General features: G+C 40.5%; 1 protein-coding gene across 1 annotated transcript in view; it reads right to left on the reverse strand.

The window, feature by feature from the left end:
- Positions 1–2,953: 2,953 nt before the first annotated feature.
- CYTH4 (cytohesin 4) overlaps positions 2,954–20,960 on the reverse strand; it is a 145,167-nt gene continuing 127,160 nt past the window's right edge. Inside the window, exons 10-13 of the mRNA XM_082266077.1 lie at positions 18,281–18,357; positions 18,123–18,194; positions 10,054–10,199; positions 2,954–3,562 (exon numbers count right to left, since the gene is read on the reverse strand). Of these exons, the coding sequence (XP_082122203.1) occupies positions 3,484–3,562; positions 10,054–10,199; positions 18,123–18,194; positions 18,281–18,357 (374 nt within the window). The 3' untranslated portion in view covers positions 2,954–3,483. The remainder of the gene's footprint in view (positions 3,563–10,053; positions 10,200–18,122; positions 18,195–18,280; positions 18,358–20,960) is intronic.

Consider the following 20,960-nt stretch of genomic DNA (forward strand, 5'->3'; position numbering starts at 1 on the left):
CCCGCTGTGCGGCCTGAATCGCCTGATCTTCTGCGAGCTGTGATGGCCGCACGGCGCCCTTGTTGCCCATGGCGCCCTGTGCGGCCGCACAGCTCGCACACCCCAAAGGCCGGCCCTGTACACAGATGGCTTTTTATCTTAATGCATAGAATGCATTAAGATAAAAAATCTTCTGACTTTACAATCCCTTTAAAGTAGTATAACACCAAAATCATTTTTTTGATTAACCTGTTGAGCACAATAAAATAAAGACACCCTTAAAACTCTTACACCCGCACTTGAAGTTTACAATTTTCATCACTGCTGGCCCCTGCTGTCTCATTGCTACTTCCTTGAACTTCCAGTCTTCACAGGAAAGAATTTACAGTGGACAGTGCAGTCTCTGGTTGCTTGGGGAAGGAGAGGCAAGGGGAAGGGTGGAGCAGGGGAATGCATTGTTGTCCTAGGCTATGGGGTATGTATTTCCATATATGCATACAGTATAGTGTGGAAAGACACAACTCTAGCCCTTCCATGCATGGATGGCACCACAGAATGCTACAAGAGAAAGGAGCAACTCTGTAATAGGAACAAAAGGTAAGAATAAAAGATAAAGAAGACTCAGTAAATATGAAAGAAATAAAACAGCGCTAGCATCATCTAAACATATATATTTAACAGTCCAAATAAAGTGATATATTCAATGTAAAGTGCTCTTGTGCTTCTTAAAAGTGCTGAAGTGCTCCCCATAAAATCATTCCGTTATGTGACACACACCCCCTTTTGTGTTCTGCCTTACCAGAAACAATGGACCCCCAGCGTTTCAGTCTGGGAGTCAAACAGGCTTGATTTAAATGGGACTGATGGGTCACAAGGAACGGATCAAGAACTCCCCAGTAGCCTCTAAGATGTTCCAGTAATCCTCAAGTACGGAACAAAGAGAAGGAGCCAATAGAGAAGTACCGTAGGGTTGCAGTTTTTTTGCGCAATAAAAACATACTTACAAAATGGTAGCAGTAAAACCACATGTAAACAGCAATAAGCTTCCGCAAACGCTGTAATCACCATGCATTCCACGGCAAGCGGAAGTGACCTTGTTACAACTTGATACCGGAAATTACGTTAAAGAGTTTCGCCCTCCCACAGGGCATCATCAAACTGTGAACATTTAGGAGATATTCACAGTACCTACAGGTAAGCCTTATTATATGCTTACCTGAAGGTACTATTGGAAAAGAAGACTTTACTTCCTCTTTAAGAAACACAGTTGGCAATTTGTGTAGAATTTTGATTCTCTTTTGCTGGATTACTTGGATTGTATTTTATATAGTCTGCCCTCTGTCTACCAGGGGCTGTGTAGCGCAAACTCCTTCTCAGTTTAGACTTTAGGCTCAATTTAGAAAGAAAATGGGATTTTTGACTTACCGTAAAATCTATTTCTCTGATGTTCATTGACGGACACAGCTCCTGATCTTCTTAACCATTGTGTTATACTGCTCCCTACAGGACTAGGACACTAGGCAGAAAAAAAGTCTTGCTATGCCCATGGGCATTCCTAAGGGGTATACTCCCTTTCTCTGCTTTAGCCACTCATTTTAGTTACAAGCAGTGTCCGTAGTATGCTAACCAGCGTGGAGGTGGTAAGGACCACTGGGGCGCTCCACTTCCTATTGTGGATTTACTGTTTGATTTTTATTAATGTAAGTGTAATGGGAAAAGGTTTATTTAAATAAATATGTCAACCTAAAACAGTATCACACGAGGAGAGATTTTTCTTTTTTCCATATTACCCTATGGGAATCGTGTACAAGACGTCCCTCTAAGTGCATTTTAACCTGGAGAGGAGTATTGATATGGTCATCCCTAAATGCTTTTGCCCACACCATGAGAATGGTAAGGAACCATCTAATGGGAGTTGGTGTGCACATTGTTGGTGGTTTAACAAGGTGATTGGAGCTTGATTCACGGGAACCACACCTGGAGAGTCCATATAGGATTTTAATGACTGAAAGGATTACGTCCAGGATTACTTGCTATTAGCAGGAGCACTTGAAATTCATTTTGGAATTTGGAATACACTTTTATAGCGAATTTCTGCTCATTTTTAGGCAGTGAGATAGTTTTGAGCACATTATAGGGCTTTAATTATATGTTGTCATCATTTTCACCATTTAATTATATGTATTCACCATTTTGATTTTGCTTATATGCGAATTATGCACAGTTATATTTTACTTGTATATGATATACTGGTATCAGATTTTCTGATACACATTGATTAATATTTTTTTGCACAACTTGGTGTAGGATTTTTTGATTTATTACACTGATTTGGAGAAAACAAAGTCTGGCTACGCCTATGGGCAGTCCCAGGGTGTATACTCCCTCTCTCTGCTATAGGTACTCAGTTTTGTTACAAGCAGTTTCAGAAGAATTACAACTCCGCAGAGAGGTATGTGCTGTGTCCGTCAATGAACATCAGAGAAAAGGACGGTAAGTCAAAAATCACATTTTCTCTTTTGTTCATTGACGGACACAGCTCCTGATCTTCTTAATCATTGGGACTTCCCAAAGCAGTGTTAAACATGAGGGATGGCAACAGCAAAAAAAATTCCAAAGGCTCAACTATAGCCAACCAGGTAAACAGGAGCTCAACTAAAACAACTGGAGCCCACCTGAAAGATAAATACACCCTCAAAGAGAACCAGGTCCTCTAAACAGAAGCCTGCAAAACTTTGCGGCCAAAGGAAGCATCTACAGATGACAACACATCCACTTTATAGAACTTTGTGAAAGTGTGCACCGACGACCAGGTGGCCGCCTTGCAAACCTGCTTCATTTTATCATTTTGTTTGTCAATGAACAAAGAGAAATACTGTAGTATTTTTACATTTTATTACTGATGGAGGTCAAGCAATGACACAGCTGTTTACAATAGATCCAAGAGTGCTGATAACAATAACAGATAGATCCTTGGTATAATTAATATTTTATTGTGTTATATTCTCAGTTAATTAACACCATTTATATCACAATGTAAAACAAAACAGTTTGAGGACTATTGCATTGATTTAAAACAAAATTGTGTAAGCTGGAATTCCCCCTTTAAATACATGTATGTTAACAGTTAATGCACTGACACGTCAAAAAAGCATCACTATACTAAACATCATGCAGTTTTTTTTCCTGGTACGAGTCCCTGCTCCTCATCGTCTTTAAAGATGAGGCTTTTTGTCCGTAGTTTGAAATAAATTGCACATATTTTTGAAAAAAGTTTCTGTCCACAATTGTCTTTATGTTATGCTCCAGGATTTCCAGTGATATGCAGGATAGGATCCTGAGTTAGACAACCACCCAGTGGTAGAACATTAACCTGGAAGTGTTTTTAGAGAAGGCAATACAGCAACCAGGGCTGATCTCTATGCTATGAATCCCTGTAAAGACTTCGGATTTCTCCAGTCCAGTTTTTTAATCCAAGGAAATGCATACAGCTGTTCTGCTTATTCAGTGGTCCTTTTTGATTGATGATATTTTCTTCTGTATGGTGACCTGATCATAGAAAGGATTCCAAGAAATGCTGGATCTGGAAAAAAAAAAGAGGTTTCTGGTTGGAAACTCTTAAATAAAAAGTTTGAGATATGTTGATGACCTGACATTCAGGGACTTTAATTAGAAGGTTTCCTGTTTGTCACATGTAGTCAACATATCTTAAAGATTTAAACTCCAGGCAGATAAAAAAGACACACATTAATGTAGCTCTGTAATATATCAATAAAGGGTTACTTTATTTTTTTACAAAACATGAAAAGGTAAACTAATTTACAACACCCTCTCCACACACCGGTCCCATATGCACTTAGCTTCTTGGAGGATTATCTACTATTACCTCTTCTAGCTGTAGTGGTCCATGCATTTGAAAGATGATCTCTTCTGCACCCTACATCTTTCTATCTTTCTTCTGGGATTCTGGGATGGCACACAGTGAATTTCATTGTTTAGCACGGTCAAATGCCAGTGCTGACCAATGCCGGGTCACCACTATGATGCCACACAGACTCTGTACTGAGTGCTGTATTTCTCAGATGACCAGACTACTTGGGCAGGAGAAGATATTCAAAGAATGAGAAAAGTGCAGTGAGGATTGAGGGTGGAGGGACGGTATAGTGAGAGATAGTATGAAAGTAATAAAGCATAGTATACACATGGTATAGTCAGGGCCGTCTTTAATATTGATTGGACCCTGGGCAAACATTTTCTTGGGCCCTCCCAAATCCACTTATCAACTATTCTCAGGCAGTGCAGGCTCAAGAGGCAGCTGCTTTAGGCCCCCACAACAATGACTGGGCCCGGGCAGCTGCCCCTTTTGCCCTGCCTTAAAGACGGCCCTGGGTATAGTATATGCAAAGCATAGTAAGGGATAGTCTGAAAGTATAAAGCTACTGCTGTGCTTTCTCTTTAGAAAGCCCATAATGCTCTACAAACCCTGTGACATGGGGACACCCTATAATAAAATTTTAAAATACAATTTTTTTTAGAGATAGTAAAAAAAATGTAAAATATATTTTAATAAACCTATCTCTCTTTAAAGGAGACGCAATACTGGTTTCACTTCACTGTGAATTTACATGCTTGCTCGAGGTAAGTGATTCAAAGTTATTAGGACAGAGATGGCCAGGCAGTTAGCATTTTTGGAAAGAGGTCAGTAAGGGCAGCCTTCGTATTAATTTTACTACAAGCTTTCATGTTTGATTGTTCAAACTTTATACATCAAATGCTCAATTCACAAAGCTTTAACACCAGCCTAAGACACTAGGGGGTAGCAGATGTGAAAGACAACCAATCATCTTCTGTATTCAGTTAAGCATTGAAAATGAAAACTAGACATTGATTAGTTGCCATGTACAACTGATCCAGATTCTGTCTTCTCCAGTTTTGATAAATTCCCCTTTATCTATTTTCAGCTGTGTGACTGCAATTTTCATAGGATGCAACTGAAAATATGTCACTTTTTTTTTTTTTTTATATGGATACTTATCCTGGTGTGTTAGCTTTGTGAATAAAGTCTTACGTATTTGCACAGTAATGCTAAAGTACTGCTTTTAGAAGATTTTTAACTTTTGAGTATCAGCCCGTACTCAGGCCATTACCAGGCCTTTTTTTCAGTTTCCAGTGCTGCGATAACTTTACTGATAAATTACAACATGCAACTCTGTATCCAAATAAATTTTATATCTTTTTTGAGACAGAGCTTTCTTTTTTTCTTATATAAAAGGAAGAAGACCAACAATTAGGCGATCAGAAGCAAAAGTTCTCCTTCCCCCCTCCCTCCCTCCCGAAGTCTTCTAGGACACGTGACAGGTCCCAAAAGACTTTGGGAGTAGTCACAGAGCACAGCACGGCTCACGCATGCACAGTGGGCACCCAGCTGTGAAGCCGCAACCTGTCACAGCCAGATACCCATAATGAGGATTCCAGCACTGGCGAGGGAGGTCACAGGGAGAACATGACTGGAGTGAGCACCTTGCTGGATCATAGGACAGGTGTTTGGCTGTTTTAATATAGTTTTGGTACCTGCTGATTATTAATTTTCACTTCAGAGACTGGAGCTCCGCTTTAAAATAAAAAAGCCAGAACAGTGTATTCTATAGTTGTACTTCTCATTTAATAAATAGAGTTTAAAAAAAAAATTCCAGGACAGTACAAACACCCCCAAAATAACCCCTTTTTGTAAAATGGGCACCTCAAGATAATTTCATTTTCTTGGAACTAAAGAAACATGCTGTTATTGAGGTAGTCAAAATATGGAGTTAATTGATTGTGTACTAGATACATAGTTACATAGCTACATAGTCAGGTTGAAAAAAGACACAAGTTCATCTAGCTCAACCAATAAAATAAAAAAAAAAAAAAAACACAATAATACAATCCCATATACACAATCCTATGCCCACAGTTGATGCAGAGGAAGGCGAAAAACCCCAGAAAAGCATGATCCAATTTGCTACAGCAGGGGAAAAAATTCCTTCCTGATCCCCCAAGAGGCAATCGGATATTCCCTGGATCAACTTTACCTATAAATATTAGTACCCAGTTTTATTATGTACACCTAAGAAAGAATCCAGGCCTTTTTTAAAGAAATCTCGTGAGCTTGCCAGAACATTTTCACAGCTCTTACTGTGGAGAAACCTTTCTGTATTTTGAGACTGTATCTCTTTTACTCTAGACCTAAAGAGTTCCCCCTTGTCCACTGTGATGACCTTAAAGTGAATAACTCAACAAGTTCACTATATGGATCCCTTATGTATTTATACATGTTGATCATATCCCCCCTTAATCTCCTCTTCTCAAGAGAGAATAAATTCAGTTCCTCTAATCGTTCCTCATAGCTGAGCTCCTCCATGCCTCTTACCAGTTTGTTTGTCCTTCTCTGCACTTTCTCCAGTTCCCCGGATATCCTTTTTGAGAACTGGTGCCCAAAACTGAACTGCATATTCCAGATGAGGTCTTACTAATGATTTGTACAGGGGCAAAATGATATTTCTCTCTCTGGAGTCCATACCTCTCTTAACCTCCCTGGCGGTATGATTCTTTCTGATTTTAGGTGCTGAAAGCGGTACCATTATTTTGCATGTAATTCTTGAGAATGAGCAGCCCAAACCAACTATTTACATTTTTTTTTTTACTGTGCGTTCTCCTTTATAACATCTCGGGTATGATAAAGTTTGAAACAAAAAACATAAATTATAATATAATAAAAAAACTATAAATAAGTTAAAGTATGTATATATATATATATATATATATATATATATATATATATATATATATAAAAAAATACAGTAAAACTGCAGGAAAGGGCACTGGGGGGCAATGTAATGTGAATTTATTTTATTTTGAATGGTATCAGTGTGTTTGGTGTGTTTTACATTTGAATTTGCCGCCGGTTCCACCCCCCCTGCGAACGTCACGTCGCAGGAGACGGAAGCCGGGGCACGGAGAGGATCGGGAGGAAGAACCGCCACCGCATACCGCTGAGATACATTGCTGGATCCCGGTGACAAGGTAAGAAACCTCTTTTACAGGATCTAGCGATGCTTCTGGCGGTACCCCGAGTGTGGCTCAGGGTTACCGCTTTTGGCTCTGAAATTTAACCCCGAACCACGCTCGGGAATACCGCTAGGAAGGTTAATACAAAAAAAGATTTTTGCTTGCTTTGGAAACCGCAGCTTGGCATTGCATGCTATTATTAAGCTTATGATCTACCAGAACACCCAGAACCTTCTCCACTGTAGTAGTCTATGTATGATGAGAATACACTGTAGTAGTCTATGTATGGCTAGGAATATGTATGATGCATGCATATTCTTAGCCCCCAAGTGCATAACTTTACATTTATCAACAATAAACCTCATTTGCCACATAGTTACCCAATGAAACAGTGCATTGAGGTTGGCTTGTAAGTTGGAAACATCTTGTGAGGACATTATTCCACTGCATAACTTGGTGTCATCTGCAAAGACTGAAATGGTACTTTTAATCTCAGACCCTATATCATTTAAAAATATGTTAAAAAGTAAGGGTCCCAACACTGAACCTTGGGGTACACCACTGATAACCTTAGACCATTCAGAGTAAGAATCATTTAAACAGAAGTATGGGGTTTCCTTTTTTTTTTCCATTTATACTTCGGTCCGATGCAGTATCTGTACCCCAATGCCTCTGCACTGAGAACCGAGCGATCGAACATCGCCAATCGCTCAGTTCTGACAGCTCCCCGAGCAAAGAGCTGCTGACTGTCAGTCCCTGCCCCTCCACAGCGCTGGGCTGTGGAGGGGCAGGGAGCGGCCAGCTCAAGCTCTCAGCGGCTCGCTGAGAGGCTCTTCCGGGTGTCAGTCCAGGCACCTGGTGGATCCTGACTCCATGGTCCTGATGATGCGGTGCCTGGACCGACTTCTGTGATGTCAGCAGAGAGTGGAATTTAGCCCGCTCTCTGCTGAAAACGGGGGTGTGCAGAATAAACTACACTCCTGTGATCCATAGGAGATGTACAGCCAAACTAGCTTTGACTGTACATCTCCTTTAACCACTACTCTCTGAATTCTAACTTTTAGCCAGTTTTCTATCCATTTACAAACTTATCTTTCCAAGCCTGTAGACTTTACCTTACACATTAGCCGTGTGTGGGGAACTGTGTCAAACGGTTTTGCAAAATCCAAGTATACTCCATCCACAGCCACCCCTCTGTCCAAGGTTTTACTTACCTCCTCATAAAAAGAAATCAGGTTTGTTTGACAACTTCTGTCTTTCATGAATCCATGCTGTCTGTTGCTTAAAAATATGTTTTTCCAGCAAGAACTCATCTATGTGGTCTTTTATTAAACTCTCCAGTATCTTCCCGACTATAGAAGTTAAACTAACAGGTCTATAGTTACTTGGCAAAGACTTTGATCCCTTTTTAAATATAGGCCTATATACAGTGCATATAAACCATACACAAAGGGAGGAGGCAGTGAAGGGGTTAATTTATAGGTTACATACAGTGTTAAGATGGAGATCAGATGTATAAGATAGGTGGATGATGAAAGGTTAAAAAAAAAAAAGCTTTCTGCTGCTGCCACAAACTGTGCTGTGATCAGGAGCTAATGAATGAGCCGTTAAAGTGGTTGTAAAAGTTTAAGGTTTTTTTTTACCTTCATGCATCTACACCTTTGGGATGAATTAGAGCAGAGACTGCGAGCCAGGCCTTCTCGCCCATTTCAGTGCCTGAATTTACAAATGTGTTACTGAAAGAATGGTTAAACATTCCCATAGACGCACTCCTGAACCTTGTGGACAGCCTTCCCAGAAGAGTTGAAGCTGTTATAGCTGCAAAGGGTGGGCCAAATCAATATTGAACCCTACTCACTTAGACTGGGATGCCATTAAAGTTATATGCGTGTATCGGCAGGTGTCCCAATACTTTTGGTAATATAGTGTTTTGGGGGGGGGGGGTGGACAGGGGGGCTGCTGCACACAGAGGTTATTTTTTTTAAACATGCAAAGGAAATCACAAGTAAATCCTTGGGCAATAGGTTTAAAAATACTGGCATATAGCAATAAAAACGTGGTGACCCTTGGTCATCCCGCATGCTTGTTGACTGGAGGGAGAATCCAGTGCAGCCACACAACCTGCTGCTTTTTGGGAGAGCAATTGTATCTGTTTTTATTGCTATATGCCAGTTTTTTTTAAACCTATTGCCCAAGTCTTTGCTTAGTGTGATTCCCTTTGCAAGTTTCACTTATTTTTTTTTTTAATAAATGTTTTTTATGGGTTACACTATGGGCATATATGCTTTTTCCTGCTGATGAACCAACCCTGACTGAATCACGTTTGGTGCTTTGGAGTTTCCCTTCATAAGGAGATGTAACATGCGCATTTGACCATACTATATGCTAGTCCTCATTATCCAGTAAGAGGCTTTAATACTTGGTGTCACCTGGTGGTGGAAGCACTACGAATTGTGATTGTGGGGACACTGGTGGAGCAAGTGAATTGTGGACAATTTGTTTCCTTTGGACTTTTGTGTTTCACATATATTTTTCCTCTTTAGCCCTTGTTCATGGGCTCTTATGGACACTATTTATTAACTTGGTGTGATTTCTTTGTACATGTTTTTCACTTAATAACTTTGATGTCATTATATTGATTCATTTTGGTGTTTTCACAACATTTAGTTAAATTTTTTAGCACTGCTTCATATATTTATCACAATTCTTGCATCTAGTGTCACAGATTGTTAAGCAGCTGCTGATTTGTAATCTATATATTTAAGCGTGGATTTCCTATATAATATATATGTTACATAGTTAGTCGGGTTGAAAAAAGACACAAGTCCATCTGGCTCAACCAATAAAAAACAAAAAACAGTAAAAAAAGCCCAATCATGCAATCCCTTATACACAATCCTATACCCGCAGTTGATCCAGAGGAAGGCGAAAATATGATTTTTGATTTAAATCATTTTAATTCCATGCTATATAAAAAACACTACTATCAAATGAATTTAATTTATTTAGTACTATTTACATACTGACCTGAGGCTCTCTATCCAGCTCTCTCTTTCTTCATTACTGGTAGCAGACAAGCGATATGATTGGTGGTTTCCTTGCACTTTCTTACCATCTGCCTGTGTCTTGCAAGCTTTTACAGTCTGCCCTCTTGCATGTAGGTCAAAGCAGTGCTGAAGAAACAAATGGAAGAACATTTTACTTTTAGTTTGCTCCTCCATTTGATAATTCAAAAAAAAAACAATCATTACATAAATATTCCCATTCACCCTGGCCAAAGGTGTTTGAGCATGTCTTGTGTAGAGAACTTTGGTGCCAAAAACAGGGACTGTTTGGGTAAATCCTTCCAGGCTAATATAACATTTCCTTGCGATCAGTCAACCCATGGGTGTATCTAGTCAAGAAGTGCCCTTTGACATGCAATCATTTCACAGCTGATATATTTCAGTGACAATCATCTTTCTTCTATGGGTATCTTTTGTGTCAATATGAGGTTGACATGTTATTTCGGTTTTCTGCATTTTTGAGTACAGTGGGGAGCTGCCATAGATGATTACTTCCTTGTTTCATTTCACTTTCTTCCCTATGTTGTCTCATAAGTCATGGGAATTCAGACAGATAGGTAACTGCCTGAGAAGAGAAACTGCTAACTTAACACATCACATAACCAGTAGACCAGGAAGACAGGGAATATAAAGGCCAGTATTGTTTTATATGAACTTGGCAGCATGGAGTGTTTAAGGACAGAAACACTTTTTTTTTTTTAGATCAACCAACCCTTTGCCTTTATTCTCACTTAGGTATTCAAAGAGAAAGTTTGACCGCACTCAGGAGTAAATAAACTGGAAGTGTTTATTCCCATAAACTTAAATACACAGGTGCATCACACAGACATGGGACAGATTGACGCGTTTTACGATTCTACTGATCGCTTACTCATATAACCTCACTTAGGCAAAAATGATGTGCCCTGCTCCTGCAGCCTCCTGTTATACCCCTATCAGATATCCCAAAAGGCTGTAGAACAGGCATGTCAAACCTGCGGCCCGGGGGCCACATGCAGCCCGGAACCCCAGGCAATGCGGCCCACTGCCCCCTGACAATTTTTTTTTGCTGGGGAGGAAGGAAGTCGGGTCGTGGGGAATGGCTACATCGGCTTCCAACTAACGGTAGGCAGAGGCTGCCTCGGATGGGGAGGGGGGGATGTGAGCATGTGCAGTGTTTCTGACTCCTACCACCATGACCACTTCAAATCACTGAAGTGGTCATGGTGGTTAGAGTATTCCTTTAATATCTCTCAGAAGAAGTAAACCTCCATATACTGATTCCATTTAATTTGATCATCCTCTAGTTGTGTTAAATTAGTGCGGGGGGGGGTGCGGCCGTGCAGGAAGGGTGCAGCGGCATTTTATTACTTATATACCTTAACTATAGTACAGTATATATTTTATATGCAGCCCGAGAAAATTTCTCTACACTCAATGTGGCCCAGAGAAGCCAAAAGGTTGGACACCCATGCTGTAGAAGCAGGTACTCACAGCAGCTGAAAGGCGGATCTGATGGCACACCTTTAGGGGCCAGCTGCATGAACCCCGGAAGAGATAGCTGGCTCCCAATGACAGAGAAGAGGAAGTGTGGGATCCAACCTGTGGCAGCAGAGCAGCAGATTGCAGTAGAGCAATACTGGATTTGCTGAGCGGGGGCATAACAGGTTCCTCTTTAACGTCTGTACAAAATTGACTGGACAATATCATCTTACAGTAAATGGTAATTACAAAACCATCCTATCCTATAAAAACCCCAGAAATGCATCACTATAAAATATGTTATACAGTTAAACTGTTATTTTATCAGGTAGGGTCCACTTTAATTAAACCCGTCACAAGACTAAGCAACTTTAGGTGAGCATATAATAAAAATATGCATAAGCGGGGGTTACCTTCGGATCAAAATGAGTAGGTGATCCAAGATACAAGCAGCTGGCAATTTGTGTAAATCACAACCTTTCCTTTCATATAACTAAGATTTCCACCCTCCCCTTCCTTCCTCCTAGTCTCCATATTGTTTTTTTAATGGGATATGCTGTCTCATTGGCCATGCAGTTTCTCATTATTTTCTAAGTTTACACTGGCTAATTTAGGGACAGTTTATACATAGATCTGACCAGTTTTAACCAAATTGGAAATCCATCTTCATGTCCTTAAGCAACTAACTCCAGGGGAATTAATGATCAGCCCTGTTGGATTCTTTACGCTGATTGCTTATTCCCCGGAGAAGCCAGCATCTGGCATGTTTTTCTGCTTTCTCTTTCTTTCTTCATAGCCATAAACTTGCACACTTGAGTGATCCGTGTGTACTTGTGCAAAGATCGTTAGGATGAAGTTCTTTTGTCAACCTCATTGTGCCTACATGACTGATCACCTTCTGATATTTATGGTCAGCTTATACCTGTATCCAGGCTTTGACATTTAAATGTTTACATATTCTTAAAACGGAAGTTTAGTTTATTTATTTTTTGCTACAGCTGCAGTCAGATAACTGGCCTGTAATGAAGTTGACCCAACGTCCTGCAGCTTCCTGTAGAAACCTTCTTTCCAGTGATGTCCAGTCCTCTTCACAGTGCTGAACTTCTGGTGCTGTGGAGGTTAATAGCTTTGCGTTTAATATTGCAGTACCTTGAAGAAATATCCCTTTGTATGCTCTCTTCTATTGACTAAGTCCACACATTGTTTTCACAGAATGCAACATGACCTGCAACAGGGGAGAGGTGGATGACAGAATCCTCACCCATTCAGAGAACATGTTGCATTCTATGAAGAACTGGTTAATGGAGGAGATAACATGACAGAAAGGAACGGGCGCCTGTTAGAACCTTTTTCAATATACTTCAATATTAGACCCAAAGCTATTAACCCCTGAAGTTGCAGGTTGACACTATGTAGAGGACCAGGCATCACTGGAGAGAGGACATCTATAAGCACCATCAGCAGGCAGGATGTGGTACATTATTCGTTACAGGTAAGTTTTGTGACTGCAGTTGTAGCAAAAAAAAAAAATGTAACTAAACTTTGGCTTTAACAAGCAGTAAAAGTACTTTAGAACAAGCCAACCCTGTCCTCTTCAACTGCATCCTCAAAAGTCAGAGCAGAGACTCAAGTTTCATTTGGGTTTCTAGCAGCTTACAGTTGCCTGGTGTTAGTTTACATTAAAAGGATAGCAGGCTGCCAAGATTCTGTTTTCATAAAAATTAGTGTAAACTCCAAAGATTAATTTTTCAACAATGCCTATAGTTACTTAGGTGATTGATAGCTTGTTTTAATGTAATTATTTTGCCCGTTCAAATTATGTAAATACTTTGCATAGTGTGCATAATATGGGGTGCATGTTCCATATCAATGTTTTCACACATCCTATGGGATTCCAGCAGTGCTGGAAATAATTTTGTGAGGAGGGTTCCTCTTAAAAATAATAGGTAAAATTGTAATAAAAATAAAGCATACACATTATGCAACATTACTGTACATATTGAAGAGTGCTTAGCATATGTCACAAACAAGATAATCATTTTCATGATGAAATGCAAGGGATAGCAGTTTTATTATTCTTAAATTGTTGAATAAAAAGTCTGTTTTCATACTATTTCCTTTGATCTGGTGCGGCATCAGTGAGTGATTTATTCTCCTGCATTACTGAAAGAGTCTGGGGAGTTTCATATCATAGCAGAGATATGAGAATACAGAAGGGTCAGGTTAGAAGGCCGTTTCTGATACAAGGGCAGACAATACAATCAAGCAATTGAGTCTCTTGACATGGAGAGTCTTGTCGGGGACTTCTGGTCATCTCTTTAGATTTTGCTGATTGTAAGATCTTACAGATTCTAATCATTGCCTTTATTAGCAGTCCTAGTGGTGGAGTATTATGAACACTGCATGTTTGGGATGAAGAATGGTTTAAGCTTTCTCTTCTTGGTGTATATGCCAAGTTCATCTTGTTTGGAACATATGCTAAGCGCCATTCAATTTGTGCATTAAGGGTTGCTGATTGATAAAGGACTATTTTTATTATGCTGTGAATTGCTCTGTTTAATTTCTGTGAACATTTATTTTCTGAGTGTAATATTAAACAATAATACTAATAAACAATATCCTACATATTGATGAATGTCTGGGTTTAGTCCAAGATCACTCTCTTTCTATGAAAAGGTTTGGCCTGAATGCAGGAAGCGGTCATATTATAGCAAGTCACTGGCCAAATCAGCTGTGTCTGGGGTATTCCCTGCCCCACAGCAGCACAAAGAGGCAGGGATGCTGGTGACCTAATTGACCTAATATGGCTATGTGGCCATATTTAGATGATGACATCAGCCAACATACCCACCCCTTTGTTACATGCAACTGCGGGAAGCACAGCTGATTGGGCTGACAGCCTACTATGATGCGACAGCCTCCTTTACAGAATTAAACATTATTATAGTTTTAAAACCAACACTTCCTTAGTCGATCACTAGTGATGGGCCGAACACCCCCTCTGTTTGGTTTGCACCGGAACATCTCGAACAGGGAAAAAGTTCTAGCGAACATGTGAACTCTATTAAAGTCTATGGGACACAAACATGAAATATCAAAAGTCCTCATCTTAAAGGCTTATATGCATGTTTTTGCCATAAAAAGTGTATAGGAACCTGGGTGCTACCCTGGGGGACATGTATCAATGCAAAAATGTTTTTTTTTTTTAAATTATCGTTTTTACAGGAGCAGTGATTTTAATAATGCTTAAAGTGAAACAATAAAAATGAAAAATTCCTTTAAATATTGTGCCTGGGGGGTCCCCTTAACGTGCCTGTAAAGTAGCGCATCTGTACGATGTATGTAGCCAGCTGCAGCAATACTGACATTTCTAAAGATAAAAATGTCATTTAAACTTGCTCGCGACTGTAATGTATTGTCGGCTCTTGGCAATACAGATAAAAAAACATGAAAAACGCATCATGTGATGTCAGAAGGGGGCGGTGCCACCAGATGACGTAACCTGGGTGGCCCCACCCCTCACCTACAAAACAGCTGTCAAAGCTGAAGAACGTTATACGATGGGACACATCAGAAGAGGCAAAGTGTTTTTGAAATTTTTTTGATTTTTCAGGTCGGCGGGCGTTGTGATTGACGATGGATTTACATCGAGGGACACTATTTTTTTTTTCCTTTTAATAAAGTTCTTGTCAAAACTGTGTTCTCTGGTTTTTCCTTTTTTTCACTTTTTTGGTGAATGGGTAGGGGTACGATGTACCTGATACCCATTCATAGAGGGGGGCGCAGGATCTGGGGCCCCCCTTGGTAAAGGGAGCTTCCAGATCCAGATTCTGATAAGCCCCCCACAACCACAGCCCAGGGTTGTTGGGAAGAGGCCCTTGTCCCCATCAACATTGGGACAAGGAGTTTTGGGGGCACCCCAAAGCACCCTGCCCATGTTGAGGGCAAGCGGCCTGGTATGGTTAAGGTGCTCGCTCGTCCCATCCCCCTCATCCTGGCCTGCCAGGCTGCATGCTCAGATAAAGGTCTGGTATGGATTTTGGGGGGGGGGGGGGGGCATGCTGTTTTTTTTTTTTAATTTTGTCATATGGTTCCCCTTAACCACTTAAATACAGGGCACTTTCACCCCCTTCCTGCCTAGACCAATTTTCAACTTTCAGTGCTAATTGGCATCTATAGGAAATATTGGTCTCCCATGGCATTGCTCCCTGTCTTTTACATTGGCGTCTATGTGCAATATTGGTCAGTTTGGCACAGCACTGCTCACAAACAATAAGTGACAGGGACACAAAACTTGGGAAGCACCGAGAGGGGACTCAGAATTACAACATATCTATACATTTTAAAAGTGGGGTATGCCTTTAGTGCACTGACTGCACTAAACTAACTCAACACACTATCCACTAACTACCTGCCTAATCTCTATTGTCACACACTATACACGGCTGCCGTGTAAGCAGCAGCCTTTTATAGTGTGGGGCCTGGACTTAGCCCCTGAGCCATGATTGGCTAAAGGCACCCTGTCTTTAGCCAATCATGGCTCAGGGGCTAAGACGCAGGTGTATGCTTTGGCCAATCACAAGCACTCAATGCATTGCAATCACTCAGTGTATTATGGGGCGCTCATCGGCGGGTGAACTTCACGCCGAGCGCCCTGGGTGTTCGTGTGTTCAGCAAACATACGAAAACACGAACACCCGATATTCGAGTAAAACTTACGTTCGACTCCAATATCTATCGATCACTAATTTAATGTTGCATAAGGTCTGATGCTGTAAGGATCAAATCACCAATGGATAGAACTTTCTCAATAAGACACTGGCCCTTGTTTGAACAGCTAAAAGGCCAGATCTACTCAAAACTGATATTTTAGCTAAGCATGGTAAGGCTGGCCATACATTATACATTTTTTTTGTAAACTTTCCCCTTAGATTCACCAAAACCATAGACTATAAGGTCAAACTTTAACACACCTCAATTTGTATGCAATCAGGCAGGCTCTTGCACTACATACACTATATTACCAAAAGTATTGGGACACCTGCCTTTACATGAAAATTAACTTTAAAGGCATCCCAGTCTTAGTCCGTAGGGTTCAATATTGAGTTGGCCCACCCTTTGCAGTTATAACAGCTTCAACTCTTCTGGGAAGGCTGTCCACAAGGTTTAGGAGTGTGTTTATGGGAATGTACAACCATTCTTCCAGAAGCACATTTGTGAGTTCAGGCACTGATGTTGGCTCACAGTCTGCGCTCTAATTTATCCCAAAGGTGTTTTTTAGGTTAAGGCCAGGCAGGCCAATCAAGTTCCTCCACCCCAAAACTCGCTTATCCATGTCTTTATGGACCTTGCTTTGTGGACTGGTCCAAATCATTTGGTGGAGGGGGGATTATGGATTGGGGTTGTTTTTCAGGGGTTGGGCTTGGCCCCTTAGCTCCAGTGAAGGGAACTCTTAAGGTGTCAGCATACCAAGACATTTTGGATAATTTCATGCTCCCAACTTTTTGAAAACAGTTTGGGGATGGCCCTTCCTGTTCCAAAATGACTGCGCACCATGAGACATGGATAAGCAAGTTTGAGGTGGAGGAACATTACTGGCCTGCACAGAGTCCTGGCCTCACCCCCATAGAACATCTTTGGGTAGAATTAAAGCCGAGACTGCGAGCCAGACCATCTTGTCAAACATTAGTGCCTGCCCTTACAAATGCGCTTCTGGAAGAATGGTCAAACATTCCCATAGACACACTCCTAAACCTTGTGGACAGCTTTCCAAGAAGACTTGAAGCTGTTATAGCTGCAAAGGTTTGGCCTACTCAATATTGAACCTTTCTGACTAAGACTGGGATGCAATTAAAGTTTATGTGCGTGTAAAGACAGGCGTCCCAATACCTTTGGTAATAATGTGTTGTTGAAGGAAAATCTAAAGGAAATTAAACAAGAACATTTTATAATGTATGGCCAACTTTAAGCTAAAACACGTGGTCTTCTAATGGTTCTAGGAAACTGTATTGGTAATGTTTTCCATGATCTCCAAATTCATTACTATGTAGCCAGACATAGAAACCATAATCATTTTCTGCACTTTAGCACCCGTCTAACCATTTGGCCGATCTGGAAATGGGGTTCATTGTCATATTACCCTTGGACCGTAAAGCTGAGCTTAGTGGCTCAGATAACACAGGCAATGATAATTTATTATCTCATATCACACAACCCAATTAAAATAAAGGTGGGCTATATCACTGGCTGTGTGTGATGGTACAGTTAGGTTAGTTAGTATGACTTATCCCGCTTCCCCGGTCTCCTGAATGGGAAAGCATATGAGTCTAAGAGAAATGCAGAGACAAATCATAGGGGCAAAAAGCACTTTGCAGCCTGAGTTTTTTATATGGTAAGTCCCATTTCCACATACATTATTTGATTGCATGAATGCTGTGCTGCAGAAATTGTTGGCACTATATTAATCCTGTATAATAATACTGTACACCTGACTGTATGAGTGAGAAATCTATGTGACCTTCAGAATTAGACACTACCATTAAATGCCCTTTTCCCCCTCTTTATAGCTACCGGCTTTTTCTGGTCTTCCGCTAATTCAACACACAGGTTTTCCAGAGGAATTATTCCAAGAGGATCTTTGTCCTGGAATAACATAAAACACAACATGTTAACTTTTTTTTTTTTTTTACCATAATCATCTCTATCTTGCTCTGGTGTACTTTACTCACCGTTGTATATTCAAAATAGTATAGGCAGTTATCTTTGAGAATGAACCATCGCTTTTTCCAAGTCTTAACACGGCCCCCTGTAACAATATTAAATGTTAGATATTTTTATGGTGTTTGTATTCAGTGTATCTATACGTGGTAGGTACGGCACCACATAAAGCTTTTTTATTCAGTAACAGAAAAACACAATGCACGTTATAATAATACCCTATATAATACATTACTATTGTCTGTAGTCATAGGGGTTCACAAGAAAAAGCATTAGATTATTGTCTGCATCTTGTCAAGGGTTAACAGATATGACTTTCCAGTTACATTTTTAAAGCAGTAATCTCTGTATCTAACTAAAGAATAGGGTAATGTCCAGTATAAATTTGGGAATACTAATGTAGCGCCCCCTGACCTCCAGAGACGTGGTGGCGACCCTCAGAGAGAGGGAGGGCTGACATTTTATCTCAGGGTGCAGGTTACTAGACATGGTGGGTGGTGTATAAGGTAGAAAAGATGGCTGCCACTCAATTTATGCTTGGAAAAAAAAAGGAGTTTTTTGCTCACAACAGGAAAAACGTGGGAGAGAGGGATAGGGCACCCTTAGTCAAATAAAGCAGCAGACTCCTCAGACAAAAAGTAGGAAGGTAAACAGCAGAAAAAAAAAAAAAAGAACCTTTAACCAATCCCTGACCGCCCTATAGCAGTTTTACTGCTAAAGGGTGGCTGCGCTCCTCAGGATTACGTATATTTAAGTGATCCTGCACTTCCAGGTAGCGGGCGTGAGTGCCCACTGCCAGAGGCTCGCTCCTGCTTTGATTCTACGGTTGAATGGTTACAGACATCTGACCAGCTTCTTTACTCAAGCCTTATGTTTTCCTAAAATCCCCCCATGATGTCTACAGTAACACTTTGAAAATGCAGTGAAGAGCAAATACAGATAAGTGTTATGAAGTTGTTCTGGATGGCTTAATATTTCAGAACAGACAAAGTTTCTTCCTTCTCAAAAGGTGTAAAGCAAGCAGATTAGCTGGTCAGTTTATTACAAAAATGTAAGTAAATACAGTTTAAATTCCTTTTCCCATACTTAGAAAAACCAAACCGCAAACCAAGTCCACGTCAGGAAATTATCTGAAAAATTGCAACATCTCTACTTTTCCCTTTTATGCAAAGTTTTCTGTCCCCTCCTCCATCCTCCAGTGTGAGACCATGATAGAATGCTTCTCTTTTTCTGAGGCATACTTCCCTAATTACTTTATCACAAGCCAATTTTATTAGAAGTTTGTGCAAATATTGAGTAGACATAATAGGTAGAAAAATAGTAGACATTGTAAACAAGGGCTATATTTTGCTAACGATTTGCCTATTATGAGAGAGGTTCTAGGATGACCTACAGTAGCTTGCTCATATTTCTTGCAATGTACCAAAGTACCCTTAATTGTATAAAGGGCAGCACGGCGTCTAAGTGGCCTATTATTTCTTCCTGGCAGCTTTAGGGTCATCAGTTTAAATCCCAACCATGGCTCTACTTGACCTGGAGTTTGCATGTTCTACCACTGCCTGTGTGAGTTTCCTCCCACGCTCCAAAGACAGGCTAGTAAGCAAAAGTCCTTTCTTGTATTAACAGAGGCATGGAGTCCAGAGAGAGTGATATCATTTTGTCCCTGTACAAATCATTAGTAAGACCTCATCTGGAATATGCAGTTCAGTTTTGGGCACCAGTTCTTAAAAAGGATATCGGGGAACTGGAGAAAGTGCAGAGAAGGGCAACCAAACTGATAAGAGGTATGGAGGAGCTCAGCTATGAGAAAAGATTAGAGGAACTGAATTTATTCTCTCTTGAGAAGAGGAGATTAAGGGGGATACGATCAACATGTATAAATACATAAGGGGTCCATATAGTGAACTTGTTGTTGAGTTGTTCACTTTAAGGTCAACACAGAGGACAAGGGGGGACTCTTTACGTCTTGAGGAAAACAGATTTCATCTCCAAATACGGAAAGGTTTCTTCACCGTAAGACCTGTGAAAATGTGGAATAGACTCCCTCCAGAGGTGGTTCTGGCTAGCTCACCAGATTGCTTTAAAAAAGGCCTGGATTCTTTCCTGGGTGTACTTAATATAACTATGTACTAATATTTATAGGTAAAGTTGATCCAGGTAATATCAGATTGCCTCTCAGGGGATCAGGAAGGAATTTTTTTCCCCTGCTGTAACAAATTGGATCATGCTTTGCTGGGGTTTTTTCGCCTTCCTCTGGATCAACTGCGGGTATAGGATTGCATATATGGGATTGTATGGTTGGATTTTCATTAGCCAGATGGATTTTTTTTCAACCTGACTAACTATGTAATTATGGTAGATTAATTGGGTTCTGTCTAAATTGGCCATAGTATGTTTAAAAATGAATCTGAGGTAAGCCAGCCCTAGATGGATCAATTCAGTAGGCACTGGCCCGAGATTCCATCCATCTATGAGCAGGGTGGTTGTACCCATGTTGATCCATCGATCGACTTGTGTACAATCAGCCAGTCAGATTTTTTGCAAGTGATTACTGCCGTCTGCTATAGCCACTAGCAGAAATTACTATATTCTGCCAGTCGGGAAGGTTACCTGCCGGCAAAACATACCGTAATAGCACTGCAGGAGAGATTCCCCCATCAACACTGACTGTGGGGGAAGTGAACAATATTC

This window comes from Pelophylax lessonae (genome assembly GCF_965119305.1).
Source record: "Pelophylax lessonae genome assembly, chromosome: 8".
NCBI lineage: Eukaryota > Metazoa > Chordata > Amphibia > Anura > Ranidae > Pelophylax > Pelophylax lessonae.